General features: G+C 44.4%; 1 protein-coding gene across 2 annotated transcripts in view; it reads right to left on the bottom strand.

Annotated features, from left to right (window-relative positions):
• PLCG2 (phospholipase C gamma 2) overlaps positions 1–23,262 on the bottom strand; it is a 953,330-nt gene that overhangs the window by 367,967 nt on the left and 562,101 nt on the right. For both annotated transcript variants that reach the window (XM_069638435.1, XM_069638443.1), the window contains exons 13-14: positions 17,826–17,946; positions 3,335–3,503 (exon numbers count right to left, since the gene is read on the bottom strand). In XM_069638435.1, the coding sequence (XP_069494536.1) occupies positions 3,335–3,503; positions 17,826–17,946 (290 nt within the window). The remainder of the gene's footprint in view (positions 1–3,334; positions 3,504–17,825; positions 17,947–23,262) is intronic.

Genomic DNA, 23,262 nt, shown 5'->3' with positions numbered 1-23,262 from the left:
GTGCCATAGACGCCGGGACTGGACTCAAATAGCCCCTAGCAGGGGTTGTTGGGCTTGCTTAGGATAACTTGATGCCTGCTTCCGGGGTTGCTGGACTTAGTCTGGGTCCCCGGGGGTAGGCATCATGACAAGGGATTGCAGGAAGAACTTGTTTCACTGAAAGAAGGCCATTTTGGGATGTTTTTTGCTCATGCAATGACGCTCACCTTCATCACATGTACATATTGTGCTCCTACTTCAAGCACTGGCCAACTGCAGGAACTAGTTCCTGTATCGCTGTATCCTTTCGGCATTATTGTTTGACACCATTTGTGTTTTTTGTTGGAGCAAGTGTTATTGTTCATATAAACACAACCACCCCATGACCAATTTGGCATCTTTATCAACATCAACATCAACATCGCCTTTATCAACATCTCAAACAACACTGTCTTCCGGCTACCATCTTAAATGAGTAATCTCAATTTGCCTTCGAAAAGCTTGTAAAAACCTGGCTTTTTGACAAATACGATTAATGCTTGGATCAAATGTACCTCAGAACTCTGGTAATTGTACCAAACGCTGTGGTACCCCAAGGTCTGGGTGTTACATAAATGTTATAAATAAATAAATAAAAAATAAATAAAGTGGATGGAGGCTAATTTCATGAATTATTTATTGTGCTGTGATAAAATGTCCGGACTTCTTTTTTCCCCTCTAATTTACATTTCTGTAAAGCATAGCGGTCACTGTACCACTCATTTTCTTTATATATAAACAATTATCAATTTAAAGCGTGTGGAAGTGTTGTAAACATTATACAATGTCAGATCAGGGATGACAATGGAAGCTGTATCTAAAATGTCCAGGTGGAAAACCCCACAAAGCCCTCATAGCATTTACATCTAAAGGAAAATCTGTTTTGATTGAAGAGAACAAAATAAAAAGAATTGCGGGGGACACCCTTATTTGGCCCCTCCCAACTTCTTGGCCATCCACCCGTACCTCCTCCACCCCCACAGCGGATGTGTTGCTTCCCTCCTTCCCCTCCAGCCTTCCCTATGCTGGGGAAACAGTTCCACTACTTTTTGTGTTATACCTATACCACTGTACACAAACATGTTTATTGGGAGAGAAATGTGTGATGAACCGAAGGGAGCGAACAGAAGTGAAAGTAAATGCGTGATGGTAGAGAGAGGAACCGCAGCAGAGGAAAGCAAAAGAACATATATCACCTAAGACATAAAGGAGTACGGTGGATGAAATGCGTGACGCTGGGAAGAGTATAAGTGAAAGGAAATGTGTGTTAGGGGAGTGAAGAATGGAAGTGAAAGGAAGGACACCGCAGTATATAGGATGGGCTGGAGAGGCATCAATGTCTATGGGCCTCATTACGACCTCGGCGGTAGCCATGCCGCTGCCGAAATCGCGTCCGGGTCCTCAGAATGAGGAATGACCGGGCCATTCCGAGTCCGGAAGGCCCGGTAATTCCTCCCTCCAAGGACCTGGACCCGGTCCTTCCCCATTCCCATTTCAGCCCCCAGAGGGCTGAATGGGAATGGGGGAGGGAGCAAACAACGGCCATTACGGGTTGGCCCGTTGTTTGCTCCCTCTTCCCCTCGCGGGACCCGGTAAGCACGCCTGGATTGACCAGGCGTTGCTTCCTGGGTCCCGGCAGGAGACCTCGTAATGAGGTGGTATGGGGTAAACGGCGCCGACACCTTTTACGGCGCCGTTTACCCCGTACCGCCAGGGTCGTAATGAGGCCCTATGAGTAAAAGGAAAAAAGTACAGAAGTGAAAGGAGTTACAACAGAAGAGTGCACAGTGTATAGCAGGATATAGACCGTATGGAGGAGAGAAGCAGGTCCCGGAGACCATTCCCGCAGTCTCCTGGCCCTAGTGCTGTGCCCCATTCAGAATGTTGTGCTCCAGTGCTATGCAGAAAGGTGTCCAACAGACCATCGCATAAGTACTCCTTTGTTGCAGTTCAGATTGCAAAGTGTGTAATTGCTGCATGGCAGGAGGCATTTACAATGGATTCTCATGGAATCTGCCTGCTTTCTGCAGGTGGTGAAGCAGAGGTGTTTCACGGGAATCCAATGCATTGCCGTCAGTATCAAAATCATACCCTGGCGGTAATGCATGGCGGAAGCGGTAATTCCACTCTGTGCCCCTCCACTGCCATGCTAGCTCGCAGAACGTAAACAAATACATTTAAGTTGTATACATGCTCTTTACTTCATGGCAGAAGGAAAATGGGCAGCACTGCGCCTAATACTAGGTCAGTGGCGCAGGCAGGGAACCCGTTATCAGACCTCCCGAGTGGAAAACACGCAGTGAAACTTCTGCACAATGAGAAACACTTCCTAATGTCGCAGCCCCTACGATGTGCAATGTGAGTGCACAACACGACCTGTAGGTGGCGCACAATAACACATGCAAAACACACTTTATTGTACTTGATCGCCAGAAAAGAAAAATTAATACGCGTGGCATTTTACAATAAGCTTATGCACCAGAATTAACTCTTTAACTTTTCTATTAGTAAACATTGGCCAGTCGCATATAATTTACCTATGTGTCTACAGGCCGTCTACATTTTAGCAAATCTTCACTCAGCATCACTGGATGTTTCTTATGTCAGAAGAAAACTGAGCCTTTCAGGGTTAATGTTGCGTGAACGTTTAAGCTAAACAACTACTTGTAATCAGTATCCAGCAAGGCAGCTTTGTCGAGTAATCTAGAACGCTCTAGAACCCTGCGTGCGGGTGGATGGATGCACTCAGCCTTTCATCCTTCCCAGGTGGATACGATAAGTGCTATTGAGTTGGATAATCGTAACACCAATCATTATAGCGTTTTGAGACATTACTTAGTGAAGCGTTACATAAACAACCAGTTGAAATATGTTAACGGATATTGATTTTTTTCAATGACTTAAACATCAAACTATATCTCTTTGCAGGGTCTGACTGGCCTATAGGGAATGCCCAACCCAAAAATGCAAAATGCTAGTGTGGGCCAGTTCTTTTGGCAAACCAGTTTGATAAGTTACTGCACCATGCAGCTAGTAGTTTTGACCAGTGTTACTGAATACATATTTTTTAAAATGCACAATTTGCATCACATTTTATCAAAAAACTCACCGTTGGTTACCACTTAAACGGTCTGTCACAAAAGGAATGAATTGCCATTTGCAACCTTGGGCCACTTTTTCATTGGTGCCTGAGACAATTAAACTATCAAGCTGCATTCTGGAACATTCCATTTGGGGCTGAGCTCACTACAAGAAGTGCGGCCATGTTTTTCTTTGGAAGGGCGCTCTAGGTTCCATGACTGGCGGATGCACCTACCTTTATAATGATCTTCCCCTTAAGCTGAGTGGGCGAAGGTAGTTGGTCGGCGCTGGCTTCCACGGGCTTCGTCAGCAACATGTCCCCCAACACCTCCCTGAACACCCTCGCCATGTGCCGCTGCTGGTCGACGCAGCAGTGCTGTTCGATGGAAAGGATCACGGGGTACCTTGAGGGACAAGCACAGACAAGTTATGGGGGACCTTCCAAAGGGACTCTATATGCAACCCAAGAAATCCCTCTGTGATGTTCCCTGAGCCCACCCCAAACCGGGCACCTGGATCACTGCTGGATGGAATTCACTTTGCAATACCATGCCGCAGGAGCCCTTAAGATCCAACCTTTAGCCAAGCATCAGACACACATGTTTGGAGTACGTGCAAGTGCCACCAACCAGTGCCAAGCACACCTGTGCGTTTTGCTGCCCGCTAGGCATAAACGGCCCGGCTCATGGACTCCAGGATTGTAACACGTACCAGCGTATGCTACTGACACTGTGAAGTTAAGTGCTCAACAAATACAGTAGATAACAAATGGCCAAGTTATCAACAACAAACCAGTGACTTTCGCCAGAGGTTGCCTGTTTTTTGGCAATGCATGATTGAAGGTTGAATTAGCCAAGGTAATTTTAATTAAAAAAAACATTTTTGATGTAAATTATGACGATATGTATAGTGTGAAGCAGAATTATAGGACAAGAGGGGACCTATAAATTAGTAATTAAATGGGGTGGCGACCGTAGCACAAAAGAAAGGGCCGCTTAGAGACTGGTCGCCAGTACTTAGAGCGTTACAAAAGATTAATTAAAAAAACACACTCAAGGGAACAATGACGGATAACAAGGCTGTAAATAGTAGAATTTGAGAATACAAATAAATACACAAAAAGGTTTGGGGGAGTAAAGCATGAAAGTGTCCAAAGTGTAAATCCATAGTAAGGGCAGTTTAAGACGTACCGGAACCATAAAACTGAGAGGCCGAGAACTAGAGAGCAAAAGGAGTGGCAAAGGAGGCTACTAAACACACAGCCATGGGCCTCCCGGGGAGTGGCCAATGGGGGAAACCGGTCAGATAAAAATGCATTAGATGCAATAGAAAAACGTGGGTAGTTGGGCTACAGAAATAGAAGAAAAGGTACCATTACAGGGATCTGCACCTTGTGTCTCTGTCGAGGGAGCCATGGGGCATAGTGTTTGGTTGGGGCTGAGGGGGCCATGGGGCATAGTGTTTGGTTGGGGGTTGAGGGAGCCATGGGGCATAGTGTTTGGTTGGGGGTTGAGGGAGCCATGGGGCATAGTGTTTGGTTGGGGGTTGAGGGAGCCATGGGGCATAGTGTTTGGTTGGGGGTTGAGGGAGCCATGGGGCATAGTGTTTGGTTGGGGGTTGAGGGGGCCATGGGGCATAGTGTTTGGTTGGGGCTGAGGGGACCATGGGGCATAGTGTTTGGTTGGGGGTTGAGGGAGCCATGGGGCATAGTGTTTGGTTGGGGGTTGAGGGAGCCATGGGGCATAGTGTTTGGTTGGGGGTTGAGGGGGCCATGGGGCATAGTGTTTGGTTGGGGCTGAGGGGGCCATGGGGCATAGTGTTTGGTTGGGGGTGGGGGACATGGGCATGGGGCATAGTGTTTGGTTGGGGCTGAGGGGGCCATGGGGCATAGTGTTTGGTTGGGGGTGGGGGACATGGGCATAGGGCATAGTGTTTGGTTGGGGCTGAGGGGGCCATGGGGCATAGTGTTTGGTTGAGGGGTGGGGCCATGGAGCATAGTGTTTGGTTGGGGGTTGAGGGAGCCATGGGGCATAGTGTTTGGTTGGGGGTAAGGGGTCATGGGGCATAGTGTTTGGTTGGGGGTGAGGGGGCCATGGGGCATAGTGTTTGGTTGGGGGTGGGGGACATGGGCATGGGGCATAGTGTTTGGTTGGAGCTGAGGGGGCCATGGGGCATAGTGTTTGGTTGAGGGGTGGGGGCCATGGGGCATAGTGTTTGGTTGGGGGTTGAGGGAGCCATGGGGCATAGTGTTTGGTTGGGGGCAAGGGGGCCATGGGGCATAGTGTTTGGTTGGGGGTGGGAGCCATGGGGCATAGTGTTGCACTCCAAGAGTGAACCCAATAATAAAGCTAAAACAGGCACAATTAGGAGTTGTACATCCTTTGCTTTTTATGGAAACCTGACTCAACGAAGGCCATACTCCTCTTGGGCAACCCAAACAGCAAACTAAAGCAGTCCAAAATAACAGAATGTCCAATCTAGGGTCAATAAAATATATATACGTTAATTAAACAGACGAGATACAATAACTAAATAGAAATAAATTATAACAATGGAAAATGTGTAGTACAAAATGTAAGTTTGAAATGCAAATAAAAATCGTTACCCATCAAAAACATTCTTTTTCCATGTGTTTAATACAAATTGGGGGTTTAAAAAGCCTCCTGCCATGCCCCGCCTACCGCCCCGCCCACATTTACTTTTCGGCCCAATATAGCCCTCATGTAAGGTACTTTTGGCCCTCTGTCAAAATCAGTTGTGCACCCCTGCTGTAGATGTTTTCAACTGCGATTCCCATTATCCCTCACCATTGACTATGCTGGCTACACTTGACGGGATTCGTAGTCCAAAACTTCTGGCGAACTAAAGGTTGCAGCAGACCTCTGCCCTTGTACAAGAGAAAGAAGACGATACCGAGATAGGAAGGAAGGGGGCGCCACAGCAGCAGTGGAAACCAAGCGGTAAGTACATTCTTGACTGAGAGTGGGAATTCGGGAAAGGCAGAAAGAAACACAGAGGGAGGCCCGGTGAGCAAGAGAGAAGCTGGGCTATGGACGTTATCATGAGGGGAGGCTTGTGGAAGGGATAGTCGGTCACATGCGAGGGGGACGTGACGCAGGAAGTACCTGCAACCGACTATAAGAGTGCAGCAAGGCCAGGACACACACAAACTGGTCCATGCATGTGTGTGTGGGGTGGGGGTGAAAGAATAGACCATGGACAACTAGATGCAGCAAAATGAGAGGAGGAAGCAGAGGCAAAGGAAGGAAGGGGGTGAAAAGGGTGTGCCACCATATTGCGTATTTGTGTCTACACAATGTGAGCAGAATATCTGGATGTAGAGGTGCTCTTGGGTGCATTGCAGGCTCTGTTTCCCCTTGAAATAGTGCATACTAGCCTCAGAAATTATTATACCTCATGACATTTGAACCCAACTTGGAGGTGCACGCGAGTTGTGCTTTTCATTGTCAAAAGTGGGAAAGTGAAACGGTAAGAGCACATTTCCTTTTACAAGCGATAACACTTCTGTTTCTAAATGCTCAGATAAGAGTGAGCTTGATGGCTATCAATTACACACATGCACGTGTCTCACTTGCAGTTTCTAGCATGTGAATTGCACAATGTATACCACTACACTGATCTAGGCATGTTTTCTGCTCTGGTCATCCCGTCAAGCCAGGCACAGCAACTTGACTTGTGCTAGAATTTCACATCTCTCAGAGAAAGCCATTAGACTGCTCTTGCATGGCCCAAGGCGGAAGGTGATGGGCAAGCTCGTGTGACGCAGGTTTGCAACAGCCAATGGGAACAACGAAGAAGAAGGAGATCCAGAAAATCCTCCAGACAAAGAGATACAGCGAGGGGACGGGAAAAGAGAGAAGAATGTGACGCAGGAGGTACAGGAAGAAAGATAAACAGAAAAGAGAACGAGCCGTGATAATGGCGAGCTAGTGAAAATGAATTAAAGGGGGAGGATGATGGACAAGTGAGTGTTGATGGGACAAACAAAGAGAGGAAACAAGAAAAATAAACAACCAGTGAACGAAAAAGAAAAATGAAAGATAGGGAACTGCAAGAAAGAAGCAAAGAGGCAGTCTGTCAACATGTGTTAACCTGCAAAGGAAAGGAGAGGCGGGAAGAAGAAAGAAGCATGTGGAATGAAAGGTTCTGTCGGATTGGTGGAGCAGTGCAGCGACTCAAGAGTAAATGGCGAATCCTCCTCCTGCCTGAGCTGGACACAGTGGGGGGCCCTGAGGTCTAGAATGGCACAACCTAAACCTGTGCCCACACTAGTGATAGGGGCATGTTGTTGAGTAAGGATGGGCTATTAACAGAGAAAAGGGATACGACCATGTGGAAAGGCCATAAATACAAAATACAAGGATATAAAATAATCTACTTTAAAGTGGGAACAAATAACTACAAGAAAAATAAACTAAATGAAGCCGAACTTCCTCTGATTGTAGCCTAAACGTGGCAACCCTTCAAAGAGTTGAGAAAAACTCTCCCTGACCAGAAGTTGAGATCATAGTGTATCTCCATCCGTGTAGCATATGTAGGCCCCTGGGGGCCAACACACATATCAGAGAATACGAAAGACATCCTCATCAGAAGAAGAAAAAGCATGAATGCTCATCAATACAGTAGCATCAGATGTGTATCCACTTGATTCCGTAATTCAGGAAATGAGAGTCAAGATGTGGCTTCTACCTTCAAGAATGGGTAAGCGTGTCACCAGTGGATGCTTAACAGGGTTCTGGTGTCAAGGAAATTGATATTTTGTCTGAAAATCCAGATGATTGTGAACTCAAGGACAGAGGAATAAGGTAGAGGTGTTTGGATTCCCAGAAGGCAGCAAAAGCTCAGAGTATAAAGCCATTAACGTGAAAATCCCGAGGCACATCCTTCAGAGTGACTTTACAAAAGCACACCTCAGACTCCGGTTTAAAATTATATAGGGCATCTGGCTATCTCCCCAATGTCACCAAGAGAAAAGCCAAAGGGGGTCATTTTAAATCAAAAGCAAACAGCATGCAGGGGAGCACCAATGTTAGCACTTATGTGCTGTTGGGTCGCTGCATGCAATTTTCTAAGTTTGCAAGGACAGGTACAAAAGTAAGTAAAGAAGGAAACCAGGTGAAACCGCCTCTACTCTTTACTTTAACATGCCTGTCTTGTAAAAAAGTAAACACCACCTTACAATCATGCTCTGAAGACAGCGGTTCCTAATGGATTACTATGGAATCCGTCTGCTCTTGAGCAGGTGCTAATTCGGGGCAGATTCCATAGGAATCCATTAATTATACACGTGTATAAAAATTCCATAGGTTAAACATGGACTTTTCATTATTAGATTACTGACATGGCATACAATGTAATATAAATGAGCCGGCCTTATTGAGAAAAAGAAATCAGGTGGAGCGTACCAAAATCCTGATTTTACCAGGACATGTAATCCCAATCCCCAAGAGGAGCATAGAAAACTCAACTCGTCCAAGAAAAAGCTTTAGATCTCAAGAGTAAGAGAAATCAAGCCCTATTCACTTGTCTTGCTAAATGTTAAATTGAAAGAAGAGTGGCACGAGTGGGACAAATTGAAAATAATATCCACTCTAGAGGGCAAATGTGAGAAGCAGACAATGTCCAGCAGAGAGAGAAGAGAATATCAGAGAAAAACAAATCTGTGGTCTAACCAGGAAGTGAACATATCATCTGGAAGCTACAGCAGATGATCGCTCATAGCTGGAGATGATGGAGACCGAAGACGTACTTGGAGCAAGCATGGGGCGAGGTCTGAATCGGAAAATAAAAGATGTCGATATACACGAAGAAAATAATGGGACATTAAATAAATGAGATACATGAAGACACTAAATAAATATGCATTGCGCAGCCATCTAGGGCAGATACATTTACATGTAAAGCCATCAGACTGCAAGTGACATTGAATCTAACTTAAACACAAGGCCGGTGGCCCTAACCAAAAGCATAAACAGAGCCAACAGCTAGGTCAAACTACCTAGCATACTCACTTATCTGCGAAGGCAACGAAATCCATTGCTCTGTAATACAAGACACATTTATACCCGCAGAAGAACATCAAGAATGGTCAAGGCTTGAAAATATCCACTGTAGTGAAGACATAAAGAACTATCAACACAAATTCATTAGAATCTCTGATTCAAAGTTATGTTTTGTTGTTCAATATTTATACTCTGAAGATCACCACTGTAGTGTTCTTCCGGCACCCAACCTAATCCAAGTGGTCGCTTATTGTGACCTTGCCAGGGTGCTGTTAAGCCTTAGTGTGGATAGTAAGTAGAGGGTTGGGGAATAGAAAATGGTGATTACCCCAATAGATCAACCAATTCAGAAGGGAAAACATGAAAGGGAGGTTATGTGGTTGTAGTAGTAGGGAGCGTGAGAGCGAATTTTGGGAATATGCAACTTAGTTCAGATGAAAGCCTTTCAGTGACTGCAAAATCTAGACCGGATGATGCATGGTGGTGGATGGATTTGGTGTGCGGTTGCTTGATTGATCTGAGTGAGAGGTGCTCAATAAGGTCCTTGTGGTGTGGAGGCTTTCATCAGATTAGGATTAAATGAACAAATGTACCCTTAACAAATTGGGCAAAGAACAACATGCTTGTATATGTACAACCAAATATGCTGATATGCTGAATAAGTGCCATGGGTGACATAATGTCACCCTCATAAATGTAAGAAGGATTTTCTTGAGGCAATTAACGATGGGAGTAGAGGGTCTGCACAGCAAATGGGTGGCTGACATGGTACAGGTGCAAGTCTATGAAAGTATCCAAGCTAGAGGTACCAAAGGCCAGCCAACTATCATGCACACCTTCAACTCCTTTTTGGGAAATGGATAGGCAAGAGGTGACTGAGTAAACCGCGATAGAGGGACTAAAAGGCTGGCCTAAAAAGACACTCTAAAAGGTGAATGAGCTACTGACACTTACGGAAATAAAATCCATAGCAAGGTTATGATTCACAGTATTTCTTGGGTTGGAAGAATGAGGGTGGGGGTGGAGAAATGTGTCGAAAATAGAATGTACTTTTATTTTTATTGTGGTACAGTTCATTTAGAACTATTCACATATCACTTCACCACAGATAAAAAAGGAATCTTAAGTCACATAACATCATACTATATAATAAAAGGCCAGATGCATGTTTGTCTGAAGCCTTCATGTGCCCGCTTTGCCTGTTACCACTGCTAGAGGTAGCTGCTCCCTTACGCATAGAACAATAAGACTTCAAGTTGTGCAGTAGAGACTGCTCGCTTCACCTGATATCACTGCTAGAGGGAGCTGTTGCCTTACACATACAATAATAAGACTTCAAGTTCATCTCCCAGGTGAATAAAATGTGTATTTCAACAATAACATACAATTAGTTGCAGAAAAGGCTCAAGACAGGGATACCACTTTGACAGCATACTTCAAGTTGCATACACTAAGAAAATATATACATTTAAAAAAAACATATAAACAGAAATTCATTTGATTAAGCCGCTCAGCAGAAATTTAACAACAACAATGATGGGAAACCGGCACCCAACACAACTTTGGCCCGTGTGCACAGGATTTTGCACTAGTTACAAATAACATTTATACACCACTCAGACATCTTTATGTACATTACATAAGTCAAACGATTTCAACAAATAATCACCTTACATTATACATCGACAACACAATCGTTAAAATGTGATTAAACATCGTTAGGTGACTAGTTCCATGTTTAAAAAGAGCCTACACTTTGTTTAAAGAGTTAACAAGTTCCTGCTCGAAAGCGAGCCACTCGAATTAATGCAATGGATCATGATAAACTGCATCCTGATAGACCATTGACCCAGAACAATTCACTCTGCATCTCATGTAAAGCTTCTGCTAAATGCATGTAATGTCTCACAACATGTTTTGTCATAGTTCTACAGAAGGTGAGCACATGAGGGAGTGATTCAATTTCATCAGTATCACCACACAGACAGCACCTTCTCTCCTTCCTCGATATATGCAAACAGGCACCCTAAACAGCCATAACTGGTAGCTTATTCAATCTCATAAGCATAAAAACACGCTTCAGAGAAGGACTAGGGAACTGATATATGTACGTATATGCTTTATGGCAAGGGAAATATAGTTTAGCAAAGGTGCTCCCAGATGACAGCTTCACAACATCATTGTGATTCTGGGATCAGTCCCATAAAAATGCTTTCTTTTTAAAGGACCCCAGGATTACCGCCAATCCTAAATTCCAATTCGGGATCCAAGAGATTTTTGTGAAAAGACCATTGATAATAGCTTTAAATTCCTGCAAGGCAAGGTTGGACCCCTTAAGCAGTTCATCTCTCAACACTTGTAGCACATTATGCCTATCGGCACACATCATTGCTATGCGTATGTTTCCTCGGTTGATTCGCACCACTGTGTAAGGGAAATTAAACCAAGCTATATTCTAATCGATTGTATGGGGGTAGCCTTGGATAGACCCAAAATGTGGCACCAGATATAGTCTTCTAAGGTATGTGCCCTCTGTTCACTGCCCGAATAGGAGCATTTAAGCACATAGGCAATACTAGCAATCAATTTCTGAAAATGTAGTGTCACTATACATATAATACTATATCCTACACCACTCTTGACACATTTCTTGTTGGAGAGCATAATATCTACTTCCTTGGTATTGCGCCTTTTATAAAGAGATAATTCTCTATGTTGTGACTCTATGTCATACCTCAAATAGCAGTAGCTATATACCCGATTCACGTTGCCCTCCATTGTCGAGATGGTAAGTCTATCTTTCTTTACTTTACCAAACCTCATGAATTTGGATTTGTTAAAGTTAATCAACAGATCATTTTGCTTCGCATACTCTGTAACTGCGGCAGCACTTCTACAGAGACCTACATATGCAGTATCGAAGATAGCCAAATCGTCGGCGTAGGCAAGGTATACAAAAATATAATGTCCCCCAATTTTGGCAGGAAGTTATGGGAAATAGCCACGCACTCTCAGAAATCAGATAGGAATAAATTAAACAAAACAGGGGCAAGGACGCACCCCTGCTTTCCTCCCCTTCCAATCTATATAAGGTCAGATAGTTCACCATGTTATTCTCATGCAGCAGCTGGCACGCATATGGCTAGGCATCTTTAGATTATTACATTTTTCCCATAGCTTCGAGCAGTTAACTGTGTCGAATGCTGACGCGAAATCAACAAAAAGGATGAATAATGGCAAAGAAGATTTAGATTTAGCTTGTTGGAGTGACGAATTAACAACAAATATATTATGGGTGGAGGAAAGCCCCTTCTGGAAACCTGTTTGGTTATAACTCGGGACCTGATTGTACATAATCCATTTCTCAATATTACAGAGTAGGCAAGAAGTAAATATTTTAATGGGCCCATCTGATAACGATAATATTCTATATTTTCGGGGATCATCAATTTTCCCGGACTTAAATACTCAGATGAAGTGGCCTGTTTCCAAGACCCAGGGCTCTGACCGAGGAGGCAATCTGCTCAAATAAAGTTGATAGAATTTCCGCCCATAGGTCAGGATTTGCTTTCATGACCATATTTAAGACGTCATCAGGGCCTGGTGCTCTAGATTGCTTAAGCTTCTTGATTATTACAAGTAGGTCGTCTTTGTCAAACTTAAGATTCAACAAGCCTCGATGATGGATCAGATGGAAAGGCGATTTATCACTGAATTTATCACCTATATAGGGCTCCCAAATATTAGCGGCAATGCAATTTGCAGCCTGTGGGAGTTTATCTCTGTTAAATATAGCCCACATCTGCTTACTATCGTTTTATCCTTAAGGTCGTGTATATTAACTGCCATAAAGAATTTGTTTTATTTTCTTTCATATTGAAATCTTTAATAAAAATCTATTCCCAAATAAGGCTGTAGACTTGTGAAATGTTTTACTCATGTCACAGGGTGTGCACCCTCTGCACTGGTTATAATTCACAACAGGCTTTTTCAGACTTTGTGATTGGTCTTCTGGTGTCTCTTGGGTGCCGCTCCCAGTGCCTTAAGGTACCAATCAGCTAGTAGATACCTGGAAGAACATTTGAATTGGCCAATAGTAATTGCTGTCATCTGCCTAGATTCAGAAACTCCACTCTGGGAGGGAGGTCATCCTTCCTGTGTATGGCCGGTTTTATAGAATTATTCACAGAGCCAAGCCTGAGTTCCTAATCATGACACTACTCAGGAGACAATGACGACTGAGCTCTTTAGTAGTGCCTTTGCTCCTGCCAAACCATATGCAGATTCTGCAAATGCCACATTCTTTAAATGTGGGCATGGTAAGGGGGTGAGGGTCAGGGCACTGGCTGTCACTGCACTTTGAACAATGCAGTGGGTACTCAATGGTAGACATTGGTGTGCCCTCTATGGCACAGACAATCACAGACATTGCAAATAAGGCTTGCCTTCCCATTTGCCATCAAGTGGCACTTAGAGGGAGGTGACACCTGCAGAGCTTGTCCTCTAACCTGATTAGTGAAGAGATGTTTTGCAGGGATGCTTCCTCTTGTTCCAATTAGCAGGAGGCAGATACAAAAGCTCTCTGTCAGCTACAGACCTTCAGATATGTTCTTCATAAGAGATAAATCAGAGATTGTAATATGCTTGGTATGATATCGGTCCTGTCCATAATACAAGGAAGCTCTGTCACTGGAGTGGGTGGTCTAACTTGAGGTCACGCCAAGTTTCCGGAAAGAGTGCTGTGTTGGGCAAGCCTTTCCCAATCTTGCCCCTGAGATTTATGGAATCTTCAACCTATACAGCTTAAGAAGCTAAGCAAGTTCCCAACCTTCAAGAAGCAACTAAAATCATACTTGTTCCCCATGTCCTTTCAAACCTGTGGCTTGATCTGATATGATTCAACTCAATTCAATATGTTTCAATTCATTGTGGAGACACAAGTGTTGCCGTAGCTTGCCAGTTGGGTCTATATGTGGGATCTCAATTCTCCAATGGCGTTTCAGGCCCAAGTTGACCTGTTGCCTTTTGTGCTGTATCTGGGTTATTAAACTGTGCAGCTGCTCACTGCTAAGATAACGTTTACAGTATCTAATGTGTGATACAAAAACAAAGTAATATTACAAGGTTTCACTTCAGCAGTCATGATGTACGACCAGTATGATATCAGATAGAGATGTATTTATTTATTTATTTGTTTGTTTATTTAGTTATTTGTTTATTTATTTATTTATTTATATAGCACTATGGACAGGCCCACATGCATGGGAGCGCCCGGACAGAGAGGAAGTGAAGTAATTGCTCTGGCCCTCTATTAGTATGCGAAATATGACTGCTATGATATCAGGCGTACAAAAATGAGAGGACATGGAAGATCCCTTTTCTTACATCAAAGCATTAGGAAGTGATGTAAGACCCTTCTGACACCAGAAAGGGATTCATGACTCATTGCTCTGACATCAGAGGGAAGTATGTATCACTACTATGACAGCAGAGGTATCCAGCATCAGCAGGAGGTACAGGTGGCTTCTATAGTATTCCAGGGCGTGATATATGACTACCATGATTTCCGAGAGAGGGCAATATAGTACTTCTCCAACACTGTAGCGGGACTGGGATACAATATCAGATGGAGGGCATGATACGTGTGTGCGGCACTGATACAAGACCACTAGGTGATATCTAATGCGTCTCACATCTGGTGGAATGGTGTATGGCTGCTCAGGCTGCGGCCAGAGTGCTATATGCCTGTTTTGACATTGGAACACCAGCATTTGTGTTGGTTGGTCGAGGGTGGCTATGGACGTGTGCTTCTTTATAGAAGAATGTTTCACAATGTAATAATACATGCGCAGCTACTGCCATCTAACACAATCTTATGGCATGCATTCTATTTTGGCGAGAGTCATTAAAGATTAATGAGTTGTGATCACAATAACACAGTTCGCTGTGTTATTTCAAAACTGAAAACTTGTTCGGTAATATGTCGACCTATATTTTGTTTGTAATGCTTTTCTTTGTGATCAACAGCTTTAAGCACCGCTTCTAAGCACTTTCAGCACCTTGAGTCGTTGTCAAGACGTTTTGAGTCGGTTATTCCCACTGGATCACAAGTGTCATAGACAGGTCTGCTTGAGACGGTCCAGCAAAGCAGAGCAGAACTGTAACAGTAATCGAAATGGATCAGGTAAAGAAACCATGCAGCAATGGGTTGAGTTGGCATATCAAATCGGTCAAGTCAGCTCCAAGATGTCCAACGATTCAATGAGGTTCCTCACTGGCTATCAGCTCAAAAACCTTGGAGCGTAGGCATGCGATGGGTCGAATCAGCGAATTGAGAGCAGATGAAAAAAAGAGACGGCTACAGGAGCTTGACGAGGCTCAAAAAGCTTCTCGAAGCAGGCGAGTTGGTCTCAGTTGCAGTAGGCTTTGTCAGCCAGTAGCTCACCCCAAATGTTGCCTTGGGATTCTTAGGGGGAAGAGCACTCCTCTTCTTGGAGATCTTGGCATTCACCTCTATGGCTGATGACTTTGGGACAAACTGTACTCCAGGGTCTAGATGAATTCTTCTTCTTCAAATGTCCCAAAATGACTAAACTAAGGGGATGTTTTCCCCACTCCTATATAGGTGAAAGACAACAGAGGATTGGTCCCCTTCTAGCCTTCTGTAAGGAGTTCAATCCAGACTGCAGTGTCAGAATCTTTTCCCCGGTGATGACATACCCATGGTGCTTTGTCTGCACGAAATGGGAAGGGAACAAAATGTTTGGGAGCCCTAGGAAAACCAATGTGGTGAATCCCTTTTCTAACTGGAAAGTTCTCTCCTGGACTACTTTACTCCGCCCCCTTACACTGTCAACCCAAACGGGTCTCTGTTAATCAACACCCTTCCCTTGGCCTCACAGAGTCTGTCCTTTGTAGCACTGCACCTCTCCTCACCACCTGGAGCCAGCCCCTCCCATTCCTGATAGGCAACACTTTCTTAGGACAGACAAAGGCTTTTGTTAGGGCTGAACCCATATTGTTTGTTTTGGGAGCAACTCAGTCTAAGGCAGTGAATAAACAGGAACCTCTGACTAGGAAAGCCACAAGTAAACAAGCTGATAATACAATGACATCAATAGGTTTTAGCCAATGTATTCGAGATCACCATGTCATGGCTTATATTCAGATTTGCCATCTGCCCACAGACCCTGGGGACCACAATTATATAATTTAATGGAGGCTCATAATTGCCCAGTTTAAAGGAGATCCTGACTGTTGAACTTCTAGTTCCATGAGTTTCTGGCAAGAATTCACATGTCACTTTGTGACTTCCGTGTTGCCAAACCACAATGCAGCTGAATAGAGGTGTCAGTAGACAGGACAGGAAAGTCAGATGTGTGCACTATTCTTTTCTACCATGGAGCATTATGAAAGCTGGGCCTAATTAGCAGACCTGCCTTTCAGAGACACAGCTATCTGCATCCCTTTACAGCTAACAATCTAAAAAGCAAAGGCTGCTTTGCCCTCAAACATGGCTTTCTGTTACAAGCGGTCCCTAAAAGAAACCCAGTAAAAGGCTAAGCATTGCTCCAAGATGGCGTCCGAATGTTGCCATATATGGTCATGCCATGCGACCTGCATTGCCTAAGCTTATTCCAGAAAAAAGCGGGTAAGGACCTAAACTGCAACCCTCATCTTCACAGTATCACTTCAAAATATCGCAGACCATTACTTCGAATTTATAACAACGAATTTAGACAAATAAATAGATGGGGGGTTGGGGTATTTATTAAAGCGGCAGACTGTGGGGGGGAGTTTTGGGGGGTCTCCCCTCACATTTAATTTAGACAACATTTTCTATTTTAAATTCGAGGTTTTCTACCTTGCAGTAAAACATTCCATATTTTCACCCCAATCTATCTCCACTTCAGTCAAAGCATGCGTAACACCTGGTGACACTCCTGTGGCACCTGTGCTGCACTGAGCACATCAGCAGATGTGATTAGTACCACTAGGGCTTCTTGCACTGTATCCATCCCCAGAGCTGACACTCTCCCTTTGATCGGTAAAGACTGCATCGCATACCTGCATCTACAAACATTTTCCTGTGTCTTCGTCACACCCTCAACTCCATCAATTCCTGCTGCCAGAGCAATCAATGCTCACAGTCTTAGTAGAGCATCAGTCATAAAGTCTGCTTGTAGCTCTTTGGGTTAACAACAAGTGACCCACACCACCCCCCTGAGAACAATACGCTTTTGGATGGATACTGAGTAACGAATCCACCTACAGACTTTCTGAATATGCAATACTTTTCTGTAACCTGCACCAACCTCGTTACTTACTTTTTGTGAGGTATTTGTGGACAACTCTTTATTAAAAGTAACACTGTACTACCTTGTATTCTTGTTTACTCCGCTCGTATCCGGAGAGGAGAACTTGACTGCTCGACCACAACTACTTGTAGGTGAGCCATGGAAAGCTTGAGGAAAACCTACCTCTCTACGCTTAGCAAGGCGACACTACACACAGCATACGTGACAGACACTCACCATGGCTAAAATTGCTGTGTTCTTTTGCAAGCTCATTGTAAATTAGCCGGCTCGGCCTCTGACTTAGACAAGGAAGCAGTGATCGGGAGACAGTGACAGGACGGCGCAACAATGCCACAACTTGCCCCGGCCATGACACACACGTTGTATGTAGACAGTGAACACCTACTCAGATGTGACAAACGCGTGTTCCTTGATTGCTTGTACTACGTCATCAAATTTAATTTTCGTTGTCCGTGTCCATCCATGGTAAATGATTGGTTTCCCGTCCGGACCATCCCAGCAGTCCACTGAAAGAAAACAGAAACATGCCTGGTAACTACACAATACACCCAAGGATAGAGAGAGAAAGACGCAGCTACTAAGGACATACACTCAGTGGTAGAGTGGAATAGACATAGAAATCCCATACCTCTGACGGGTTCAAAGGAAAAGGTACTCAGGCTACTTTTCTACATCATGCTTATTGCATGGAAGGGAGCACAAACAAGTACACTGCATTTCCTTCAACCAGCTCTGAATGTTTGCACTGTAAAGTGCACACAGTGCACGGTAATCCAGGTGACCTCGGGTTTGAGTGTGTTGTTGTTTCCACCTCATAGTGCAAACAACGTAAAGGCCTCCCGCCCCATGTGTGCCTGGCCCCGGTCGTGGCACTTACTTAAACTACTGTGTGCTTATCCTCAAAAGCGAGGAAAAGGGTGCGTTTTTGGTTTGTAAAACATGGGGGTCTGCCTCCTTGAAATCTTAACAAAAGGGTTGTTCTTTTTGTTTCATGCAGGTTGGCATTAACGAGTGCTTTGAATTAACAAAGCCAAGCAATGGTAAGAGTCATAGCTGGGCTTCTCAGGCCCCAGGTCATTCCCCAAATCTGTTTCTTTGATGTCTCCTCTTTGACAAGTCACAGCTCACTGGGCCAAGTTATTAGAATTCCACGCCCCGCCCCTTCCGTGTATTCTCCACAGTAAATGCCTGCACCACATAAGCCAGAAACAGTGTAATGCATGCACACTGGCACATTGTATCCAGAAAGTGCTTGTGTAAAACAATTCTGTGATGTGAAGACAAGTTGGGCCATAAACAGAGATGTCTGGTTTCCTTGCATAGGTAATACATTTTCCAGCATCCAGGTGTTGTAGATGGTTGCGGACTCCTTGATTTTAAGAATAAGGGGTGTTTAAAATGAATGTTGAAAACAAGGAAAGGGGGTGTTTTAAATAAAATTGAGACGAGCATGGGTACAACTTGGAACTGAGAGTGCCACCACCGCGTGCCTGGTGGAAAGCGTTGCCAGTGATTCCGGTGGAATCAAAAGCATTTCCACCACCATCGAAATCAGACGATGGCAGCAATGCATTCCTATTTGACAGGCGGAGTGCATGGGGTGGCGGCAATCGTAAGACGGTCCTGTGCCCCTTCTCAACCTGTAAAACCCTTTAAAATCCCCACCGACCCCACCCCGAGTGCTAAATGAGGCATAACACCATGCACAATGAAGCACACCTAATAATTGTGGCTTTTACACCACACTTACCACTCCAGGGACTTCGAAAAGTGACCTCAACAGTATGTACACATCTACCACAGGATTACAGGAATTCATTTTAAGTGGAACCCTTTTTTCGCACCTTAACGTGGGAATATTAGCGTTGAAAAGAGCCTTGCAGTGTTCACACGGGCACTTTTTCAGTCGCTTTTGTGATGTGGCCCGAAAGACTCAAGACTTTGTTCTATGAAGCCATAACAGACAGGCGAAGCTGCATCGAAAAGAAAATTCATGGCATGCAGAAACATGCCTGGGAAACCCAAGAGTTGTGGCTTTTGCACAGTTAAACTGTGCTTGAATTTACCCGGAATTGCCATAATTTGGACAGGTACTCGCATCATATCTCAGAGATAACCCCCAAATGCCGAGCTACTGACACCATTTGCCATGTATTGCTATCATTTGGGGAGGCACTCACATCCTATGCCAATGATTCCTATCAAGCACTCACTTCACGTGTCCGGGTTTCCCATCAAATGCCAGATACTCACATCATGTGCCCGAACTTGCTATTTGATGCCAAGCCACTTCCATCATGGCAGGAATCCACATGACCTGCCAGACAACCGGATTATATGCTGCGTTTTACCATCAGGTTTCACATGTTCTGACCATATGCCACATGTTGTCATCAAATGGCAGGTAGTCACATCACATGCCATGAATTGTCAACTAATGCTAGGGTCCCAGATCAAACCAGGTGCTGCAATGAAGTATCGGGCACTCACTTCAAGTGCTCACATCCCTGCAGATATTGTCATGTAATGCAAGTTTTCACATCACATGTTATGTATTGCCATCACATTCCTGGAAATCACACCATGCCAGCTATTTCCATCAAATGTCAGGCTCTCACACCATATGGCATAGTTTGCCATCAAATGCCAGGGACTAATATCATATGGCAGGTATCTCCATGAACTGCCCAGGTACTCACAACACACCAGGTATTCCCATCAGACAGTAGATACCCACATAATCGCCAGGAATTGCTTTCATGTGGGTTTTATCCACATCAAGTGTCAGGAATTGATATCAAATCCCAAAAAATCACATCATATGCCAGTAGTTGCTATTAAATGCGAGGTACTCTAAGCATATCTAAGTAATTAACATCACATTCCCAGGCACTCACACCAGATCAAATGCTGTAGACTCAGACAATATGCGACAAATAATCAGGAACTCAGCCCTCCCACCCCCCACATGTGTTGCCATCAAATGGAAGGCACTCACATCACATGCCATCATCAAATATAGTTCCTCATATAATTTACCAGGTATTCCCACCAAATTCCCATACACTCACATTGTGTCAGGTTTCATCATTGAATGGCAGATTCATGATATTCCAAGTATGGCCATCAAACGCTATGGTACTCAAACTAGATGTCAGATATTGCCATCACGTGCCAGGAACACACATCAAAAGCCAAGTATGTCAATCCAATGGCAATCTACTACAGTCATTTGCCAGGTGTTGTAATGTTATTTCATATTTGAATATGTTACGTTCTGTTACTGGATTTTATACCATGAATCAATGCCATTTGCATGGTCTATCAGAAAGGGGTGGGTGAGGTTAGCTGGAGAGAGGGGAAATGCACGGTAGTTCTGCTGCCTTATGTGTGCAGTTTGATATGACCAGGGTACTGCGTGCGGGTCTCTTTCCAGGTCAGGCGTCTCCAGGTGTTTTGGACTATGACTCCCGCCCATGCTTCTTCACCTTTGACTATAAAGGCAAGGTCTGATGGGAATTTAGTCCCACACATCTGGAGATCCAAAGGGTACAGACCCCTGCTCTAGGTGGTCTGTGTGCAGGGCATAAAGACATGTATGTGTAGATGTTAGCCTTGTGTGTGCCTATGCTGCTAGGGTGCGCTGGCCACTGCCATGGTATTTAAGTTGGCTCAAGATGTAGGAAGTTCTGTTTGATGTTTGTAGGGAGGGATTTTAAATTGCTCCGTGGGAAGGTCATAGTGGATCTCTGTATAGTTTGTGTGGCTTTGAAAAGAGTGAAAATGTTGGGTCAAAATTCATACTATGGGCAAATAAGTAATGGAAAAAAAACTGTATTGCAGGCTAGCGAAAAAACTGCATTTGATGGAATCTGCAAGGTAGCATTATGTTTAAAGGCCTTTGCATGGCGATTCCCCAGACTCACATGATATGCTAGGGATTGCTAGCGCATGGCAGAAGTACTTTTGCTTGATAAATCAAACGCCAGGGATTGCAATCCTGAAGGAGAAGGAGAGATGCTGTGCTATTCCACCAAACCTGTCGTCCACACTAGCCGAGCCGTGTGTCCCAGTGCTCTCCTTGTCCTCCTGGCCTTCTACTAGGATGGCATGACTAGGTAGGCGGGGAGATAATCCATTGCCACCCTCAAATTGTGCGTGGGAATGGATAGCAAAAGATATGCTCTAAAAAGATTTTCTGAAATACCGTTGGTGGTTTTTCAAGAAATTACAGATTCGGTGGTAATCTTGGAATTGGTCACATATTTCGGATTACCACCGGCAGACATTGCTGCTGGTGGGAATTTGCCCTCGAAATCCACTGAAGCTGTGATGATGCACACACCCTGTGATGTAGCCTCGCTTTATTGATAATCTGCTGTGATGGAGATATGGCGGGAGCTTGATTTTCACGACGACTCTGGACATATTATTCAATTGCCTTGGACACCTATGGTTTCAGACAGTCTGGCTGGATAAACGGGTCCTGTGCCCGCTTCCTGAGGCCAGTTTGCACATAGCGAGATCGCTTTGGCTTTGATTCCCGGGATGGGAAAACGTATTCTTTGCTGCCTACAAGCTCAATGTTTTGTCCTGAAGAGGCTGGGCCATACTCCCAGGAAAATTAGGACCCTTGATGCCAAAAACTCAATTCCTTGAGTCAACATCTCTTTCTCCCCGTTGTTATTATCTGTGTGCTGGCGTCCTGCTATCTTTAAGTGGACATGTGTTTAATTGTCTGTTGCAATGCATTGTAAGTGAGGTGGACACTCCAGCATGGAGTGTATACTTTCAGGTGTTAAATACGCGTCAGTGTGTAGAGGTTATGAATTGATCTGTAAGGCACTTTGTTCAATGTTTTAATTGAATGTTTTTGTCATAGGTTTTAGCATATAATCTTTGGAGCTAGCTCACATCCCTTGTTTGGCAGTTTTATTGTACATTTAAATGTCTTTTTATGACCATACTCACAGCATACCATTTTTGTTAAAAAAAAAAAAACAATTACGGTGTCCTTACATCTGTGCAGCCATTTTCGTTTTGTGTGTTTTAGAGTGCCTTTTCCAAAAAGCCACTCTGATCTTCACAACTGTGCACTTGTAGCGCACCTTTGTTTTTTGTCTGCTTGGCCGCCTAGTGCGAGTCTATTGTGGATTAGTGCCTCTGATCCTCTCCCTGCGATCCTCTACCCCCCCCTCTCTTCCACCATGGTGCCCTCCGGCACCCCTATTGTTTCAAACTGTTTCTCCATCTCCTACCCCCTGTCTCGCAAAGTCTGAAAGAAAGAAACTAAAAAAGGCACTCCTAAGATCCAACTCTGGCCTGCCCTGCCCATCGCAGACACTTACATCAATGCTTCCTCCAGACAAACTATCGCTGACATCTTTGCTGTTCTTTCAGCTAACCTATGGACCCCTCATATGGTCTCCATCCTCTCCCCTTTCTCCTCCTCACCCATTTCTGGTGGCACTAGATTGGAAGTGCTCTTGGCTTACTTTGCATCTTCCAAATGCACCATTAATTTCTATCACAATGGCACTATCATGACCCAGGACTCTTCACACAACCTTCTCCTTCTGGACAGGCATCTTCCTTCCCTTTTCAACTTCCCTCCCATGCCTTCCAAACTCCTTCCCTCATCCCCTCGCCCCTAGGGGTAGCACCACACCCCTGTAACCCCACTCGATAATCTTCTTAAGGGGGTCACCAGTTCACTTAGCTACCCTCAGTTCTCGCTCTGCCATTAAACACTCCTCTGACATGTTGCCTCCTTGAAGACCTTGACAGCCTCGCTCTCACTGAGACATGGTTCAAGGCCAGCT

This window comes from Ambystoma mexicanum, chromosome 1q (assembly GCF_040938575.1).
Source record: "Ambystoma mexicanum isolate Mex_15411 chromosome 1q, UKY_AmexF1_1, whole genome shotgun sequence".
NCBI lineage: Eukaryota > Metazoa > Chordata > Amphibia > Caudata > Ambystomatidae > Ambystoma > Ambystoma mexicanum.
The sequence above is the reverse complement of the archived record's forward strand: the minus strand, read 5'-3'. Positions and strand labels throughout refer to the sequence as shown.